We start from the raw sequence: 17,578 nt of genomic DNA, 5'->3' as shown, positions 1-17,578 counted from the left end.
ACTGTCTTTCACAAGATAGAGGGCATCTTATACCCAAGCACAGACTCCAGCCCATGTTTAGGATTCACCCATTGCTGACCACTCTCTCCCCAAAGCACGCAGTCACTTTCCAAAACATAAACAACTCCCTCCACAGCAAGTGGAGAGCCATGGCTTCTGAGGCATGTGTCAGACATCTGTTTGTGTGCTTCCAGACACGTGCCTCGGGACCTCAGAGGTCACACACCAAAGCCTCCCTCTCCCTGGCAGCACTCCCTTCCTCACCTGCTGGGTATCTGTGTGTGGAAATGTGCCAGGGAGACGATGGGGGAGGTAACAGCTTTCTGCAAAGACATTTCTTCACAATCTTCCACCTGTACTCTTCTAATCCTTTCATTTCATATAGGTCAGTCTTCCACCTGCTTCAGAAACCTGTATCTTGATCTGATACCTCTCTTTGGAATCTGACATTTAATATCTTAGCTGAACCTTTTTTAATAGCCTGTTCATATATTATCACCCATACAATAGCCTCTCATAAAACAGTCTAATTTTAATAGACTCATCTTCTCTGCACACTGCCAGCTATTTACCAGAGAAATGTGGTATCTCCTTATAATAATTACTGGGTATCAAATCTTATAACAAGCAAATGAGATGTGGATGGTACTTTAAAGTTTACAAAAGCATTTGTAAATGTTATTTCATTTGATATTCCTAACAACCCTGTAAGAAGGCAGAGCAGGTATTACTACCTCCACTATTACCAAAAAAAGAGGTGGAAGAGCCTCTAGACAGCTTAACTGGCTGAAGTTTCCAGAGGAAGTAAATGGCAGAACCAGAATCAAGGCTCTCAGAGAAAACACTTTTTGTAGTTACAGCAGTGGTTGGAGAGGGGGAGGCAGGTATGCACGGGTATTACTAAATTGTAAGCTAATTTCCTCATCTGTAAAATAGGGTTCTGATGAATATTAAATAAGTTAACATGTGTAAAGCACAGTAACAGTACCTAGCACAGGCTGAGTGTGCTGTATGTTTGCTATTATTATTGCTACTATTATTTTACTCCAGGTCAGATTCAATTTTGCAGCATGAAGAACAAACAAAAAAATCACACCACTAAATAAAATTTATTAATTAACAAATAATAAGTTAGACTAGAAGAGTATCTACTTCTCGAGTTCATATATTCAAGAGCATTTATAGGTACCACACGTGGCTTCCACAGCCCACCAGCTACCAAGGTCACAAAGACCTTTGTTAAATAAAAACATGGGACAAACAAAACAAAATGTTTGGTGGTCTACAATTACGATTAACCACCATTTCTTTCCAGCCAAACCACCTCAAATTTGACTACTGTTACTATTTGTTCATTCATTCAAAAACCACCAGTTGAGGAGCTCTTATGTGTAAGGCAGAGACGTAAAGCAAGGATGCAAAGATGAACAAAACATGGCTCGAAGCTAAGGAGCTCTGACATGTGCTCTATAGTAATAGCACCAAAGCTGAGTAAATTTCCTAATTCTTACATTTCTTTGTCAAAATGTCTAGTTAAAGCAAGTAAATAATGTTGGCAACAGATTATTATGGCAAAAGCATGAGTTAATTCAGGCCTGTCTAGGACAATTTCTTCCAGTCATATAAACCAAAAAATGACATTTTATCTTTTAATTACAGAAGTAACATGCATATGATAAAAAAATCAAATACCATCAAAAGATATAAAATGAAAAATTCTCCCCTACCACCACTTAAGACCCCCAGTACTACTCTCCAACATAACTGCCATTAAGTTTCCTTTATATCTTTTTATATCTACGTCCCTATTAGTGTGCACACATGCAAATGCACAGAATATATTTCGAGATATATATTCTTAAAAATATATACCTCACATAATACACTCAAATACAGTATCATACACACTGTTCCGCAGTTTGCTCTTTCACATCCACTTAAATATTTATCTTGAAGAGTTTTCCACAGTAGCATATAAAACTTCTACACTAATATACCTAACTTAGTGTCAGAAAACATATCAAGCCAAAAAATTACTAGAAATCCCTCTTATAGAATGTCAAATTGAACTGAGAAATGACTAAAATGTCAATTATTGGCATCTTTGTCACAGATGACTAGCTAGGTTAATTCTAACTTAAATCACTAAGAAACAAAAAGGTATATTTTGCCAAAATTCAACTTTTAAAATTATAATCTTTGTTTTTTCCCCTAAACAGTGACAATGTTCTGCCGTAATCTATGGGTTTATGTTATGCTACTCTTATGCCCATCAAAAGCCCAAATACAAAATCCATAAGGAGATCATGCTAGAAGGCGATGAGACAATAGGCACTCTATGGAATATCACTATGTAAAAAGCTTTTATCCTACAAAAAATAAAAGAATCAATTTTTCATAATAATAATAACAACATGATCTTACCATGCAGACTTCTAATGCAAGCAGTGCTAGTCTCAACAAACTTGAGAGCTTCCCACTCCAGCTGCCCTGCTGGGATGCTACTTGGAGACTTTTCCTATAACACATCTCTGCAGCACCCATCATCCCTTGCGACTGATAAATGTGTGCCAGCCACTGAGGAACAGAAAGAGAAGATCCCAAAAGATTTAGTTTAGTACACATTCTACTTCCAACAAATTCAATTGACTTTGATAAAGTTACAGTTTTAATTTAATTACTGGTAAATTTTGTGCCCCTACAACAAAAATCACAAGTCAAGAAAGAGGTAGGCATTCTCACCAATTCCATTAGCAACAGCTTACTATCTGCATCTACTCTGAAGTCTTAAAAGGTCTCCCAAGATGGCAAGTCAAGAACAAAATAAAAATTCAATGTGATTTTTTTTACACATTACAGATATATCATATAAATACTAATCAAAGCAGTTTTCATAGCTGTACCAACAAAGTAGACTTTAAGACAAGAAATGTTAAGAGATAAAGTGGGTTGCTTCATAATGATGAAACAGTCAATTCAACAAGAAGATATAACATTCTGACATTTGTGTACACCTAATCACAGAATTTATGAAGCAAAGGTTGATAGAAATGAAGGAGACAGATCCAGAAACAAAGTTAAGAGATTTTAACATGCCTAATTCAGCAATGATGAAAGAAACAGACAAAAGAGTAAAGATACAGAAGATTTAAACATAATCAGCTTGTCTTAAATGACATATTTAGAAGACTACACTCAATAACTGCAAAATACATTCTTTGCAAATGTGTATGCAGCATTTATCAAATCTGACCTTACAATAGGTCATAAAACAAGTCTGAACACATCTCAAATAATTAAAATCACACAAAGTGCATTCTGATTAAGTGGAATTAAACTAGAAATGAGAAAACATTTCAAATGAATGATAATGAAAGCATTACATAAAATCTTAAGAGGTGCATATATTGCAGAAAGATGAAAAATTTGTAAGTTTCTATGTCAAGAAGCTGGGGGTGGGGGGGACTAAATCCAAAGAAAGTTAAGTAAATAACAAAGAAATAAATAACATGTAAAGAAAGTATAATAAAATCAAAACAAAAAGCTGGTTCTTTGAAACGTTAATAAAATTGCTTGTTATCAAGACAACACAAAATTACCAATATAAGAATACAGAAGGGAAAATTATTACAGATTTTACCAAAAAAAGAGGGTATCTTGAACAACTTTATGCTAATAAATTTGAAATAGAGTTGTGCTGAATAAATTCCTTGCAACTCACTAATGTTAAAGAAACAGGAAATCTTCAGAGTTCTATGTCTATTTAAAAAATTTAATCTCTAATTTAAAAAGACACAAACTTTTCTATAAAGGAAATTCTTGGCCTGAATGGCTTCAATGATGAATTCTTCCAAACATTAAAGAAATAAATGTTACTCTTATACAAACTCTTTCAGAAAATAGACAAAAAAGGAATAACACAGATACCAAAACCTAACAATAACCTCAAGAGAAAGAAAAATTACAGCCCAATCTCTCTCATGAATATAGGTACAAAAATTCTAAACAAAGAAATTAACAAATTGACTCTAGCAATATATAATATGTCATGACCAAGTAGGGTTTCTTCTAAGAATGAAATGTTGATTTAACGTTTGAAAATCAATGCAATCTACCACATTAACAGAATAAAGAAAAGGAACCATTTTCATAGATGCTCCCTGCAAAACCCACTCATTCATAATAAAAAACAAATCTTTCTCGATAAACTCAGAATAGAAAAGAACTTCCTTAATCTGGAATATAAACTGGAAAGCCATTTTTGAATCTGATAGACAAACCTACAAAAACCTAAAGCAAATATTATACTTAATCATGACATTGTAAATGCTTTCTACCTGAGGTAGAGAATAAAAGAAGAATGCTCCCTTATCAGTACTTCTGCTTAACATTGTATTGGAGGCTTTATACAGTGCAATATGGCAAGAAAAAATTAGCATAAAAATATTGGAAAGAAAAAGTGAAACTTCATTATTCCAAAGCACATAATTGTGTATATAGAAAACCCAAAACCATTTCAAAAGAATAAGTGAATTTATTTAGCAAGGTTCCTGGAAGGTTAATATATAAAAACCAACTGTATTTCTACATGTTTGACAGTAACATACAGAAAAAAATACTACTTGTAATAGAGCAAAAAAAATCAACTTAGAAATAAATGTAACACAAAAATGTAAAAGACCTCTATATTGAAAACTGTAAAACACTGCTTAGAGAAACTTAAAACTTAAATAATGAGGACTATAAAACATTTCTGGATAGAGAAACTCAATAGTAATACTTTGTCATTTCTCTCCAAATTAAACTATAGATTCATGCAATTCCAATCAAGATCCCAGTAGGGCTTTTGCTTTGTTGGGGAGGGGAGGGTAATTGACAATTTATATGTAAATGCAAGACCTAAAATGACTGAGACAAACTTGAAGGAAAACAAAAAAGCTGGAGCTCTTAATATTACCTCCACACATCAAAACTAATTATAAAGCTGTTAGCAAGAATAAACAAACAGATCAGTGAAAAAGAAGTAAAAGAACAGGGAGCCCTAAATGACCCACACATACACAATCACCTGATTTATGACAAAAGCATCACTACAATCCAGTGGAGACATAACGTTCTTTTCAAAGGATGGTGCTAGGACAATTACATGTTCACATGAAAAAAAAATGAACCCTGACCCTGTAACATTCACAAAAATTAATCCAGGATGAACTATAGATTTACATGTGAAAGGTAAAACAATTGTTTCTAAAGAAAAACAGAACAGTATCTTCATGAACTTGAGGTTAAGCAGGGTTCTTAAATAGAATGCCTCAATAAAGCATTAACCATTTAAAAATGAAAAACTAGATTTCATTAAGAACTACTTATCAAAAAGTAATATTAAGAAAGTGTTAAGCCAAGGCACAGATGTGAGAAAATGCCTGCAACAGAGACATCCAAAACTGTGCTTGTACCCAGAAAATATAACAAATTCCAACAATTCAGTAAGAAAACAACACATGAAAAACTGCACTAAGGAAAAAATACTCTAAAAAGAGGATATCCAAAGGTTCAATAAGTATATGAATAGAGGCTCAACAGCATTTGTCATCAGGTAAATTCAAGTTAAAACCACCACAAGATACTACTACCCACACATTCACTGAAAAGGGAAAACAATAACCACCATCTAGGAATATCAGCAATTCAGCTGCTCATAATTTGCTGGTGGGAACTTAAGTTGGACAATCATTTTAAAAAACCATTTGACGGGACCAATAAAAGTAAATATACACATACTCTATCACCCACCAGAAGACATATTCCAGGATGGACTCAGCAGCATTAATCATAATAGCCAAAACCTGGAAACACAGTGAACCCTTGAACAACATAGATACTGTATCTATAGTTCCAAGGATTCAACCAATCATAGACCGTACAGTACTACAGTATTTACTATCGAAAAGTATCCATGTATAGGTGGACCTGTGCAGTTCAAACCTGTGATGTTCAAGGGTCAAGTGGAATCCAAATGTCCATCAACAGTAAAAGAGATATTTTACAGTATAGTCATAAAAATAAATGAAAAAAACTATGGCTATATGAAACAACTAAATGAATTTCACAGAGGCAATGTTGAATGAAACTAATCAGGTACAACAGGATACTCCATTTATATCAAGTTCAAAAACAGGCAAAATTAGATAGAAGTGATAGAGGTCAGAATAGTGGTTCCCTTTTTATTTATTTTTTTTTGAGGTGGGAGAGATTACAAAGGCAGTGGCACAGAGGAGACAGCTAAGCTGTGGGAAATATTCTGATATAAAGGTAGTGGTTAAAAAGGTACATACATATGTAATGAGTGGTACTTTTAAGATTTTTACACTCTATTCATTGTGAATTATATCATAGTATAAAAGAAAACATACACCCTATCTCTTAAGACTTTACTCACTGTATAATTTATCCTTTAAATTTTCCCTTTTAGTTTGACAAGATGTTTTTCCTCTTGATAAAGAATAAGAGATCATCAATATCCAGTTGACCTCAGAATTAAAGTATCTTAACCCTCATATGGCAAATTTATTCTGAGGGAAAAAAGCAACATCTTTCTTCAAGAATTAAAGCAAAAAGGAGGCTTAGCTTGCATAATCCAACTATTTTATACCATTACATAACCTTTTTAAGCAGCAATCAAAATGTTGAAATAACAAAAGAGCTAAATGAAGAACAAACTGTTGTAAAATAAGCTTCTGTAAAATCTATATCAAAAAGCCCCTTTCATACTGTCTCTGGAACACAGAAAGAACTATGACAAATTGAATAAAATAATTACATACTTTTTGTATTTTAGTATCAGTAAGAATAAAGTACACAGTGATCATTATGTATTTGTCATTGTGGATAACCAGAGTCAGCTGAAAGGGCAGACAGTCTATTGATTCAGGAATCAATCCTGAAAATATTTCTAAAGGCATTAAAAACCCATTAAAATCTTGGATATACGTTACCTATAAAGTGGCTTTAAAAAAACTACACGCACTGCCCCTAAAGGTAGAGTTAAACACCATTATGGTAACCTTATTATAAAATGTTAACACTTAGCTCTCTTACATTAAACCTCCTGTAAAAGACAGTATTTTCAACACTGTTTTAAATGGAGGAAATTTATAATCAACAATTTTAAAAGCTTTGAAGCAGTGTAGCAGTAGATCCTAAATGAGTATTCAACTTCTTTAGTTTCTCTAATCACAATACCCTTAAATCTTGAAAATGAGAAATATATGGTGAGTTTAAGGGCAAGACAAAGAAAATGGAGCATACCCTGACCTCATTTGATATCAAGAAGCATTTTAATTAAGGACTTACATTAAAAAAGAGGGAATTTACCTGCCAAGCTGGAACAGAGGTTGAGTTGGACATGACTGTTTTCTGCAGCTCTTCAAGGACAGCATCTGGGAGAGGTTTTTGTGACTCCAGGAGTGGTTTACATTGAACTTGTCTCAAAAGTAAGATAACAGCTGGCTGATCAGGGTTACTTTTTAAATTCTAAAAATTAAATACCAAATAGAAATACATCAAATAGGTTTTTAAATGTTAAATGTAAAAGGCAATTAAGCTATTCTCCATACTAAAAACAAAAACGCCTGAATTTAACCTTTCCTTATTAAAAAAATAAACAACAGCCAATGTAAAACAAATAGAACATCTTGGGAATATCAAACTCTACATTTAAATAAACTCTAAAATGAATAATGCTATTACTGTAGTGTATGAGTCATTAATCTTAGATTTAGCACGTCCCTTTGACTTGGTTTATTCTTAGGTGACATCCTAAAAAAATTAGATTCCAAATGTAAACAGCTGAACTAAGAAAATACAAAATTAACAGTGAAGGCTAATATTATTCCTTATTGGAAGAAACTATAATATATAAGAAGGAAAGAGCTATAAATCTTTTCCTTTCTCAACCTTTTTAACAAAGATATTCATTGTATGGTATGTCCTTCCTCCAGGTGCAGACTTCTTACATACTGGGAGTAAGAGAATTGATCCATTTGTACATTTCCCTAAGCCATTTATTTATACTTTAAAACATAAATATACACACACATAAATGTATTATATGTGCATAAATATATTATGTATGTATGTTGTACACGTATATATGTGTGTGTGTGTATATGTGTATATATACACACAAATACACATACAAGAAGAAGTTAAAGAAGTCCTTCCACTATTGTTTTAAACAATTCTTTAGTTATTGCTTGTCTCTCAATAGCACACTTCGCTACTTTCTATTATTAGGTCATAGTCCTAAATGTATTTATTTCTGAAATGTTTGTGTTTGCTTTCTTTTAAGTAAGAGACTGGAACATTAAAGTAATGAGGAAAGGTTCATAAAATTATCCCTTATTCTGTTAGAGAGAGCATGAAGCAATTGTCAATTTAAGCTTACTAAACACTCACTGTATTATACTAACCTATCCTGAACTTAGATGGAATTTCTTAAATAAATAAAAGAGAAAATGTATTACTCTGCTTTTCAGAGAATTCAAGGACCAAAGAGATCTTCAAAGATCCATTCTTCTTTCTCTGTAAAGTTTATATTGATTTTTCCAGAAAAAAAAAATTCTAGAAAGACAATACAATCTCCCTGGTAAGCATTTATGAGAAAAGATGATTTCAGGAAAAGTGGTATTTAAAACTCTCTTTATCCATTAAATTATTTTTGAGTAGATTTATGAGGCTGATTTGTTTATTCAATAAATATAGTAAATACTATGTGTTAGGCAAGGTATAAGAATTTACTCACAGAGCCTACAATCCAGGTAGCTAAAAAGTAACTACTCAATAATTCCATTCACCCAGTTAACAATCAACATAATCATTCTACGTGGTTCAGAATTTTCGAAAAATGCAAGGATGCTGGAAACCATTACATTCTGAAGAAAGTAACCAGAAATCAAAAGAAAATATTGCTTCTACATGGTACAAAAAACCCCAAAAAAGTTAAAACTCTAAGTGTTAAAAGTCAGACAAATGAGAGCTCAAACAGCAACTCTATCAATTTCTACCTGTGAACTCTTGTACAAATCACCTACCCTCTTTAAGCCTTAGTTTTCTTATTTGGAAAAATGGGGATAAACACCTATGTCATAGGATTGTGTAGTTCAAATACAAACTGTTAACTGTATCGACTGGCTTATACGTAAGCACTCAATAAATACTGGGTACACAATCATCATCACCACTACCACCACCACCAAAAGCTTTTTAAATAAGGTGTACTCTATTTTTGAAGTTATTTTCCAAGTAGGGTAAGAATCCATGAATCTCAATTTCATAACAAGACCTTTGTGCAGAGGGCTTCAGCTTCAGATATTCTTCCTGTGTCTATTAGGCCAGTGACAGCTTGGGAGAGAGACCACTTTTCAAGAGATTGGTTGTAATTTTCAAGGAATTCTTTATCTTTAACTGTAAACAAGAAATGTCAATGTTACTTTCTTCTGCAATTTATAACGTGTTCTGAGAGGAGTAGTTACTAAGGAGTATTATAATTAAACTTATCATACATATATAGTTCTTAAAACCTACACATATCACTGGAATACCATAGACTATCCTGACATGAGACAGGTTTCTGAAAAGTTTCATAGTATGGATATTTGTGGCTGAATAACTTAAGACTTTATACACTTGTGACTAACATAAAGTATCACTGCGATCTTCAGTAAAACTGAAAACAATTCATTGAAAAAAATTAAACATTTATTGCAATATAATTGATATACGATAAAATGCACATACACATATATTCAAACTGTAAATCTGATGACTTCTGACGTAAGTGTACATCCGTGAACCATCACTACTATCAAGATAATGAACATACTCATCATCATGAAAAGTTTCCTCCAATCCCTTTATAATCACTTCTGTTCCCCATCCCACCTTTCCTCTTTCCCTCTGTCCCCTGGAAACTACTAATTATTTTCAGTCACAATAGGTCAGTTTACATTCTAAAATTTCATATAAATGGAATTATAAAGTATAAACTTATTGGTATCTTTCATAGCAGTTAATATGGTAAGTTACATTCATTTTCAAATATTAAAGCAACCTTGCATTCCTAGGATAATCCCCACTTGATTATGATATATTATCTTTTTTGACATGTTATTAGATTTGAATTGCTAAAATTTGGTTATAAATTTCTGTATCTGTTTATTTAACTTGATTTCTGTATTCTATATATTTAACTTGATTATTGATATGGTTGGGTTTAATTAACTCTACTGTTTTGTTTTCTCTTTATCTATTCTTTGTTCCCTTTTCCTCCTTTTTGGGATTATTTTTTATATCCCATTTTTTCTATTTTGGTGACTTATTAGGTGATAACTTTTTTTTAGTGTCTGCTTTAAAGTTTAGAGTATTCATCTTTAACCTGTCACAGTCTACTTTTAAGTATAATCAGCCCTCTGTATATACATATGTGAAACCCGTGGATACTGAGAGCCAACTGTATTATACATTTTATTTAAGAGACTTACACATCTGCAGATTTTGGCATCTGAGGGGGTCATGGAACCCATCCCCCACAGATAACAAGGAATGACTATAATATTAAACCACTTCACTTATAGTATAAAAACTTTACAACAAAATACTTCCATTTTCCCCTCTCGGTCTTTATGCTATTACTGTCATATATGCTTTAAATAGTCAATTACATTTTCTTGGGGGGGTGATATTAAGTTTATTTTTATCTATTTATTTATGTAATGGTACTAGGGATCGAACCCAGGAACTTGTGCATGCTAAGCACAAACCCTACCACTGAGCTATACCTTCCCCCAAGTCAATTACTTTTTAAAGAGATTTCTATCATGTGTCATTTATGGTTCTGTTTCTATTGGTTGATTCTTCTCTTCATTGTGGGTGTTATTTTTCTGCTTGTTTGTATGTATATTAAGTTTTAGCTGGATACTGGACATCGTGAATGTCACCTTGTTGAATGCTGGATATTTCTGTATTCCTATAATGTTCTTGAACTTTATTTGGTATGCAGGTAAGCTCCTTCAAAATGATTTGATCTTTTCAAGGCTTGTCCTTAAGCTTTGTTAGAGGAGCATGTAACAGCTTTTAGCACAGGGCTAATTGTGCCTGCTACCTTTTGGCAATATCCTTCTGAGTACTCTACCCTGAATTTACCATGTATTAAATGCTCTTTTAAACTTACTGGAGGCAGAAATAGCAGATAACAGTGCTAAGTATAAGTCCATCCTCTTTGGCTGAGTGTTGTTCACTAGAGCCAGTTTATTATCAGCATAACAGGCTGCCATTAGCCCCGCCCAAACAGCAGGATCACCTAAACACAGGAAATATAGTTTGAAGGCTTGTTAATATCAATACCTTGCTATAAAACTACCAAAAATGAAAGTAAGACTTTATAAATATCAAATTAATTAATTCATTTAATTAAAGAGTCCCTCCAGAAAAATTTCATTTTCTTAAAGAAAAACTAATTCATACTTTTTCCAGAAGCCACATTACTATATTCACCCTTCAAGATTTGTCATTTTCTTCCAAACACATCAGAAAATGAGAAATATCCTATTAAGCTCTTCTTCCATCACTGGTTACCTCACTTGCCTTGACTAGTGTGCTACTGTGAGAAGGTCAATTATACTCACTTTCACTGAACACTAAGGGCTACTCTCAAAGAGACATCTGCGTTCATCATTCAGTCCCTGTATTAAAAGGCTCAGTCATAGGAAAAGCAAGGTAACACAATTTCTCAGTTCTTAAGAAAAGTTTGAGTCAAAGGAAAAGCTCAAGACAACTCCATTTTACTTATGTTCTAAGAGTCAAGCATGAAAGTCATTTTATCATTGCAAGTGAAGCAATTAAAAGAGTATATATCTCTTCATTCATTTGCTCTTTTCCTCCTTCCTTCACATCTTGATAGTAGCTTCAGGAGAAAAGGGAAAGCCTGGTATCAGTGGGTTGAGGAGGTAATAACAGAGATCATGAGTATAGACTCCTCCTTTCATGAAAGTTAGTTGTGAAAAGAAAAAGGGGATTGGGATTTGGAACTTAGGTGCTTTTTCTTATTTGTTTGATCTTTTATTTCATAAGTCATATTTTGCAGGTTAATATTTACGTGGTTAATATTTTAGTGTTGCTATCCTTAAAAAATGGGTAATTTTTAAGTCCCACAAGGGGTGCTGATTAACAATACAGTCACTTAAACATTGGTTTTTGGTCTAGTTTTATTTTTTTTTTCTTACCTAACTGTCCCATCCAATATATATCTCTTATCAGATGTTTAAAATATATATCTGTTTCATTTATAGATGGTCAGTATTACTGCTAATTGTACAAAAATCATAAGAAATCTTATGCAGATGAAAAATTTTATAAAAAATTAAATATATACCTTCATATTACAAAATAATTTCTGCCCAGATGATGACTACCTTAGTTTAAATAAAGTAAGATATAATCAAATCCAGAAAAAGGACCATTTCCTAGAATTTATGATGAGATCTGATTACTATATAATGAAAGGCATATGACTGAGTCTTAGATTAGGGTTTTAGGTCTAACAGTGCCACTAATTAACTGTGCAGTAGCTTTTCCTTTGGGACTCATATTTCTATAAAATAAGGCATCTGAATTAAATGATGGCTCAGGTGCCCTCAGGTCTAAAATCCTGTAATTCCAAATGAATTAGACTCAACTTCTGAATATTGACCTATTTCTAAGATTAAGTGAACAATTCATTTAAGGATCTTAGAGTATTCTATAGCTTAGATTTTTGGGAGAGGGGACTGACATTAGCTGCAGCAATTTCTTGCTATAATTCAAAAGAATTGCTATTTTCGTTAACTCTCCTATAGATGATTAGTAACTCAAATTCTCTATGAAACAAAGTGATAATGTAAATATTATTTATATATATATATACATATACACATGCATAAAGTAGAAACCCCAAATTTTTAATATAGTTTCCTAAAAATACCTTTTAATAAAACAGAAGCACTAATCTAACAGAAACTGGATTTCTTTCCATCAGTTTTAAATTATTGGAATTATATTTAAACTTCTGAAACAACTGTACTTTGTTTAACTAAAGGTCTACAAAGGCTAGGTGTACAGCTATTACACATAACAACAATTACATTCACTTTCACTGGATTCCAAAAACAAGTCTCAAACAAGCACTCATCTTCATTAATCAGTTCCTGCTTTAAGTTTCTTATATGATGACTCTGTTTCTTTGTGTATGAGTTTTCCCAAATATGGGAAAATCAGAGAAGATGATTAAAGAAGATCTCATCTGGGCAATCTCACCTCTCTAAAGTATATGCCACTTACACAATCAAAAGTTAACAGATCTTCTGTCATTCTAGATCCACAGTAAACATTCTTAAGAGTGATTCTATACCTAATACTTGCTTAAGAACACCTTTAAAAATCAGAAATTCACCCAATATATAGCACAGACAAAACCAAATGTTTAGGGTTTCTTTTTGTTCTATTTCAAAAATGAAAGAGAGAATAAACAGCAAGACAATGGTCTGTTTACTTGTTTTATAGAATAATCTCTGAAGTGTAGTTCAGATCTTTACCATTTATTGTAAAGATAGCATTTACCTGTTCTTTGTACAATGTGTTTCCCCAGTCGGTGGCCAAAAGCAATAATATTCTGATTTAACTAAAGTCTGAAGTGCTCTGGCGGAATATATTGTTTATAGTTATATATCACATTAAAAACAAAATTATGTAAAAATACATCCCGTAATCCTACTTTGCTAAATATTCCAGTCCTCTAAAGTACTCCTCCAGTGGTGGTGACGGAAGTACGCTGATGCAGTCCAAATGCAGTTCCTCGGTACCTTTTGTGACCAATGGCATACAAGCGACTCATCTGGTTACAACTAAAGACAGGCTAGTCCAGTGAGGCCAGCACCTCGGCAGTTCTAGCAGTTACCACAGAAGACATTGCTCCACTCTTCAAGGAGCTAATCACACATAAAAATAACTAAATTATGTTTATTAAATAACTTAGTAGCTATAGATAAATCTCATTAAACAAGACTGATAGAAAACAAATAAAACTACTTCTTGAAAATGTATAATTCAGATTTTCAATAATGGGTAATAAAGTATTTCTAAACAGATAACCCTTTGAGCCTACTTCAATAGCTTATTATCTCTTAATTATGAGAATTACTATCTGATATTAGATACTACATATAAAATTAAAATTATCTGAATGGAGATAATCAAATAATATGCAAAATCTTAAAATATTTTAAAATCCCTTTATTTCATAAAAATACAAATTTTGCCTCTATAAGTCACAAATGCAAGATTGACAGAGTCCTAAATAATGAAATAGATTATATTATATTCACCTGGAGAAAGGAGCGCTGCCTTTTGAATGGTCTTTAGTGCAGTATTTTTTTCATCTTCTGCTGAATTGCTTCCCATAGCCAACTGATTGATTGCAGTGTACAGTAACGCCTTCTACATAAGAGAAAGGAAGGATGTTAACCAATTCTCTCTATAGTTTCCTGACTTTCAAAGTGACTAAAAGTAGGACTATATTGGATATGATGTGACCCTAAGCCTAGGAAGAAAAATTACTCTTTCATCAATAATACTATTTAACAAGTAGAACACTTCGTTTGAACAGGGGCAAACTAACCTTTCCATGATTTGAGTCCAGGATATGAGCCACGTTTCCTGCTACTGCACCTCCCTATAATAGTAAACAAATGATTACTTAGATAAATGCATAAACTTTCACAAAAAGTGAAAACAGACTGATAAATCTTTACATTAAATCATTTGAAAGGTTTGCTTTTATCACATTCATAACCCCTAACTTCTTAAATACCAACTTATTACTGCTTTAAAAAAAAGGTTAATATTTTTATAAAAGAAAAACCGTTTTCTACTACGATCATTTCAACTCTGTTCTTTTAAAATATTCATTAAAGATCCAAAAGTTACATGATTTTACAGTGGTAAGAAACAAATACATAATTTTCTAACAATATACAAGAGTGTGAAACAAAGATTGAATGAAAAAAAAAACAGAAACCACAAAACTTATTGTAAGACAAATATGGCTTCACTCCATGAAAAACAGTATTTTTAAAATGTCCATAGTCCCTAGTAAAATGAATAACTAAAGTTCAGAGCATCATGAAGCTTGTCACTGCTTTAATAATAACTCAATATTAAAAATAAGGAAAATATATACATCATTGTGGTTTTCATAAAGTTGATTTGAAATCCTTAATTTTTAAAAATTCCACTAGACATTTTACCTAGAAAAGTGAATTATAAGAATTATTTCATTTTAAATTAGAAATATCCTATATTCTTTATCTCATAAGTGTATCAGAAATGTTTTCAAAACCATATTTAGCATATAAAGAATGCTAAAAATAAAAAATTTTTAAATGTCAATATAAAGCAAATAGAAGATGGATTAAAAAGAAGAAAGACAACACAGCAGAGCAGGAGGATTCAAGAGTTAGATCTGAGATAAACCATCACCACATCTACTAACTGTGATTTTGCTCAAGTTATTTAATCTCTATGTCTCAAGTGTCCTCCTCTAATTGCATCTACTTCATATTAAATGACAAAATATATAAAAATACCTAGCATAATAGCTGGCACATAATAAGTACTTTATTCCAATGTCTAATAATCATGGTCTTTTAGGTTCTGTGAACAAACTCATTCACTGAAAAGAACTAAAAATGTAGGAAAAAACTATGCTACTCAAAGTGTGACCTGTACACCAGCACAACTGACATTCTCCAGGAGGTTGTTAGCAATGCAGAAAATCAGGCGCCACCCCTGACCTGAATTAGAATCTGCATTTTAACAAAATTATCAGGTGATTTCATTTGCACATTTAAGTTTAAGCACTGGGATAAAATATAAAAAGCATGTATTCTTAAAAGCACTAGAAAGCTGACAAGATATTAAGGAGCCAAAACTAAAAAGGAAAACTGGAATTCACAGAGGTAAGCGAAGGAAGGCAGTTCTGCATTTGCAGATCCTAACAAATTTTAATTTTCAGTCTGAAGGACTTGCGGGCTAGTGGGACAGAAATCAGAGCCCAGGCAGGGCTCACACAAGGAAGGAGTATATAGGAAATTCATATCAAAATAAGCTAAGATACTTGACCCGCCAATCAAGGCGCTATACACTCAGATTAAAAGTGAATCAAAAGTAAACCAGGATTCAAATGACCTTGAAACCCAGGCACACAGCAACCTGCTTGGTCCAGAAACCTCAAGCTATAAATCTTTTTTAAGGTGGTTCCAGATTGGTGAAGCTCACAAACACCTGGTAGAAAAAAGTACAATTTCTTTCTGTAGAAATATACCTCAATTCTAGGCCTCAAATTATTACCACAAAAAAAATCTACAAGCTCACCCAGTCAGGCAAACCAAGAAACAAAGCTAGCATGAAAACCAGTTGAAATAATAAACAAAAAAAGACGCACACAGACTTAAGGCACTGTAAAATTATTAGACGTAATAAGTGTTCAAAACATATTAGCTACGACCATAATGTTTACCAACTACTTATGTAAACTATGAATGGACATATTACACACAGAAAGAGGTTAACAAAATACTTTATAGACTCCTGAAAATATCTGGCTGTTATGAACTAAAATACAGTGAAAATCCCTTTTATAGAACATCAGTGACTTCATGTTTACTCACATTTTCAGATAATTTGCAGTGTTCCAGTGCTTATTTTCTTACCTTCAAGAAGCTTTTAAGTAAAATTATCTTTTGGGATTCAGAGACACAATAGCTAACGCTTACTAAATGGCAACATTACAAGCATAATATTATCACATAACCATAACATGTTCAAAAAAGTCCACCTCCTTCTCTCCATTTTCTGTAACACCCAGAGCAGTACGATAGCACATGGAAGAAACTCAGTGTACTACTGATAGAAAACTTCGTTAAAGAATAGAATTCCCTTGCTACATTAGTTAATTATTTTCCAGAATGCTAATGCCAATATTTTAAAATTATATTATTTACCACATCACAAGTTATTTTATCTTTCTGTCAGAATTCAGGACAGAAAGATACTCACTTTTGCATTTCGTTGAGCATGCTGGGCAACCACTCGGGACAACAGAGACCAAAGAGCAGGGTCAGCTGGGTTACTATAAAGATGATAAAAAAAAAAAAAATAGAGGGCTTAGAGATGTTACTTTAATAACAAAAAATCAAAAAAAAAATCAACATTTTATTTAATACCTAACTTTAAAATCTTTTAGATAATCTTAATTCATAATGTAAAACAAGTTCACATGTAATGTAATGTAACTGTATGGACACAATTAGTCCATGTGTGGTTGAAACTGTCTGAATTTTTAGAAAACATACTTTTATCTCATATATACACCTATAGTCTTTATTAAAATAAGAAAGAAAAATTGGCAATGTGATGATTACAAAGCCATGATATCTAATTAAGAAAGGTTAAGGAAATTTAATATGTTATATTCAAAGAAAACATA

General features: G+C 32.5%; 1 protein-coding gene across 2 annotated transcripts in view; it reads right to left on the bottom strand.

Moving 5' to 3' along the window:
- Positions 1 to 17,578, bottom strand: part of SKIC3 (SKI3 subunit of superkiller complex) — a 74,100-nt gene that overhangs the window by 6,962 nt on the left and 49,560 nt on the right. For both annotated transcript variants that reach the window (XM_072958367.1, XM_072958368.1), the window contains 7 exons: positions 17,149 to 17,221; positions 14,711 to 14,764; positions 14,418 to 14,529; positions 11,231 to 11,359; positions 9,344 to 9,465; positions 7,375 to 7,533; positions 2,425 to 2,577 (listed from right to left, as the gene is read on the bottom strand). In XM_072958367.1, the coding sequence (XP_072814468.1) occupies positions 2,425 to 2,577; positions 7,375 to 7,533; positions 9,344 to 9,465; positions 11,231 to 11,359; positions 14,418 to 14,529; positions 14,711 to 14,764; positions 17,149 to 17,221 (802 nt within the window). The remainder of the gene's footprint in view (positions 1 to 2,424; positions 2,578 to 7,374; positions 7,534 to 9,343; positions 9,466 to 11,230; positions 11,360 to 14,417; positions 14,530 to 14,710; positions 14,765 to 17,148; positions 17,222 to 17,578) is intronic.

This window comes from Vicugna pacos, chromosome 3 (genome assembly GCF_048564905.1).
Source record: "Vicugna pacos chromosome 3, VicPac4, whole genome shotgun sequence".
Classification (NCBI taxonomy): Eukaryota; Metazoa; Chordata; class Mammalia; order Artiodactyla; family Camelidae; genus Vicugna; species Vicugna pacos.
This window is presented reverse-complemented; position numbering and strand designations above follow the sequence as displayed.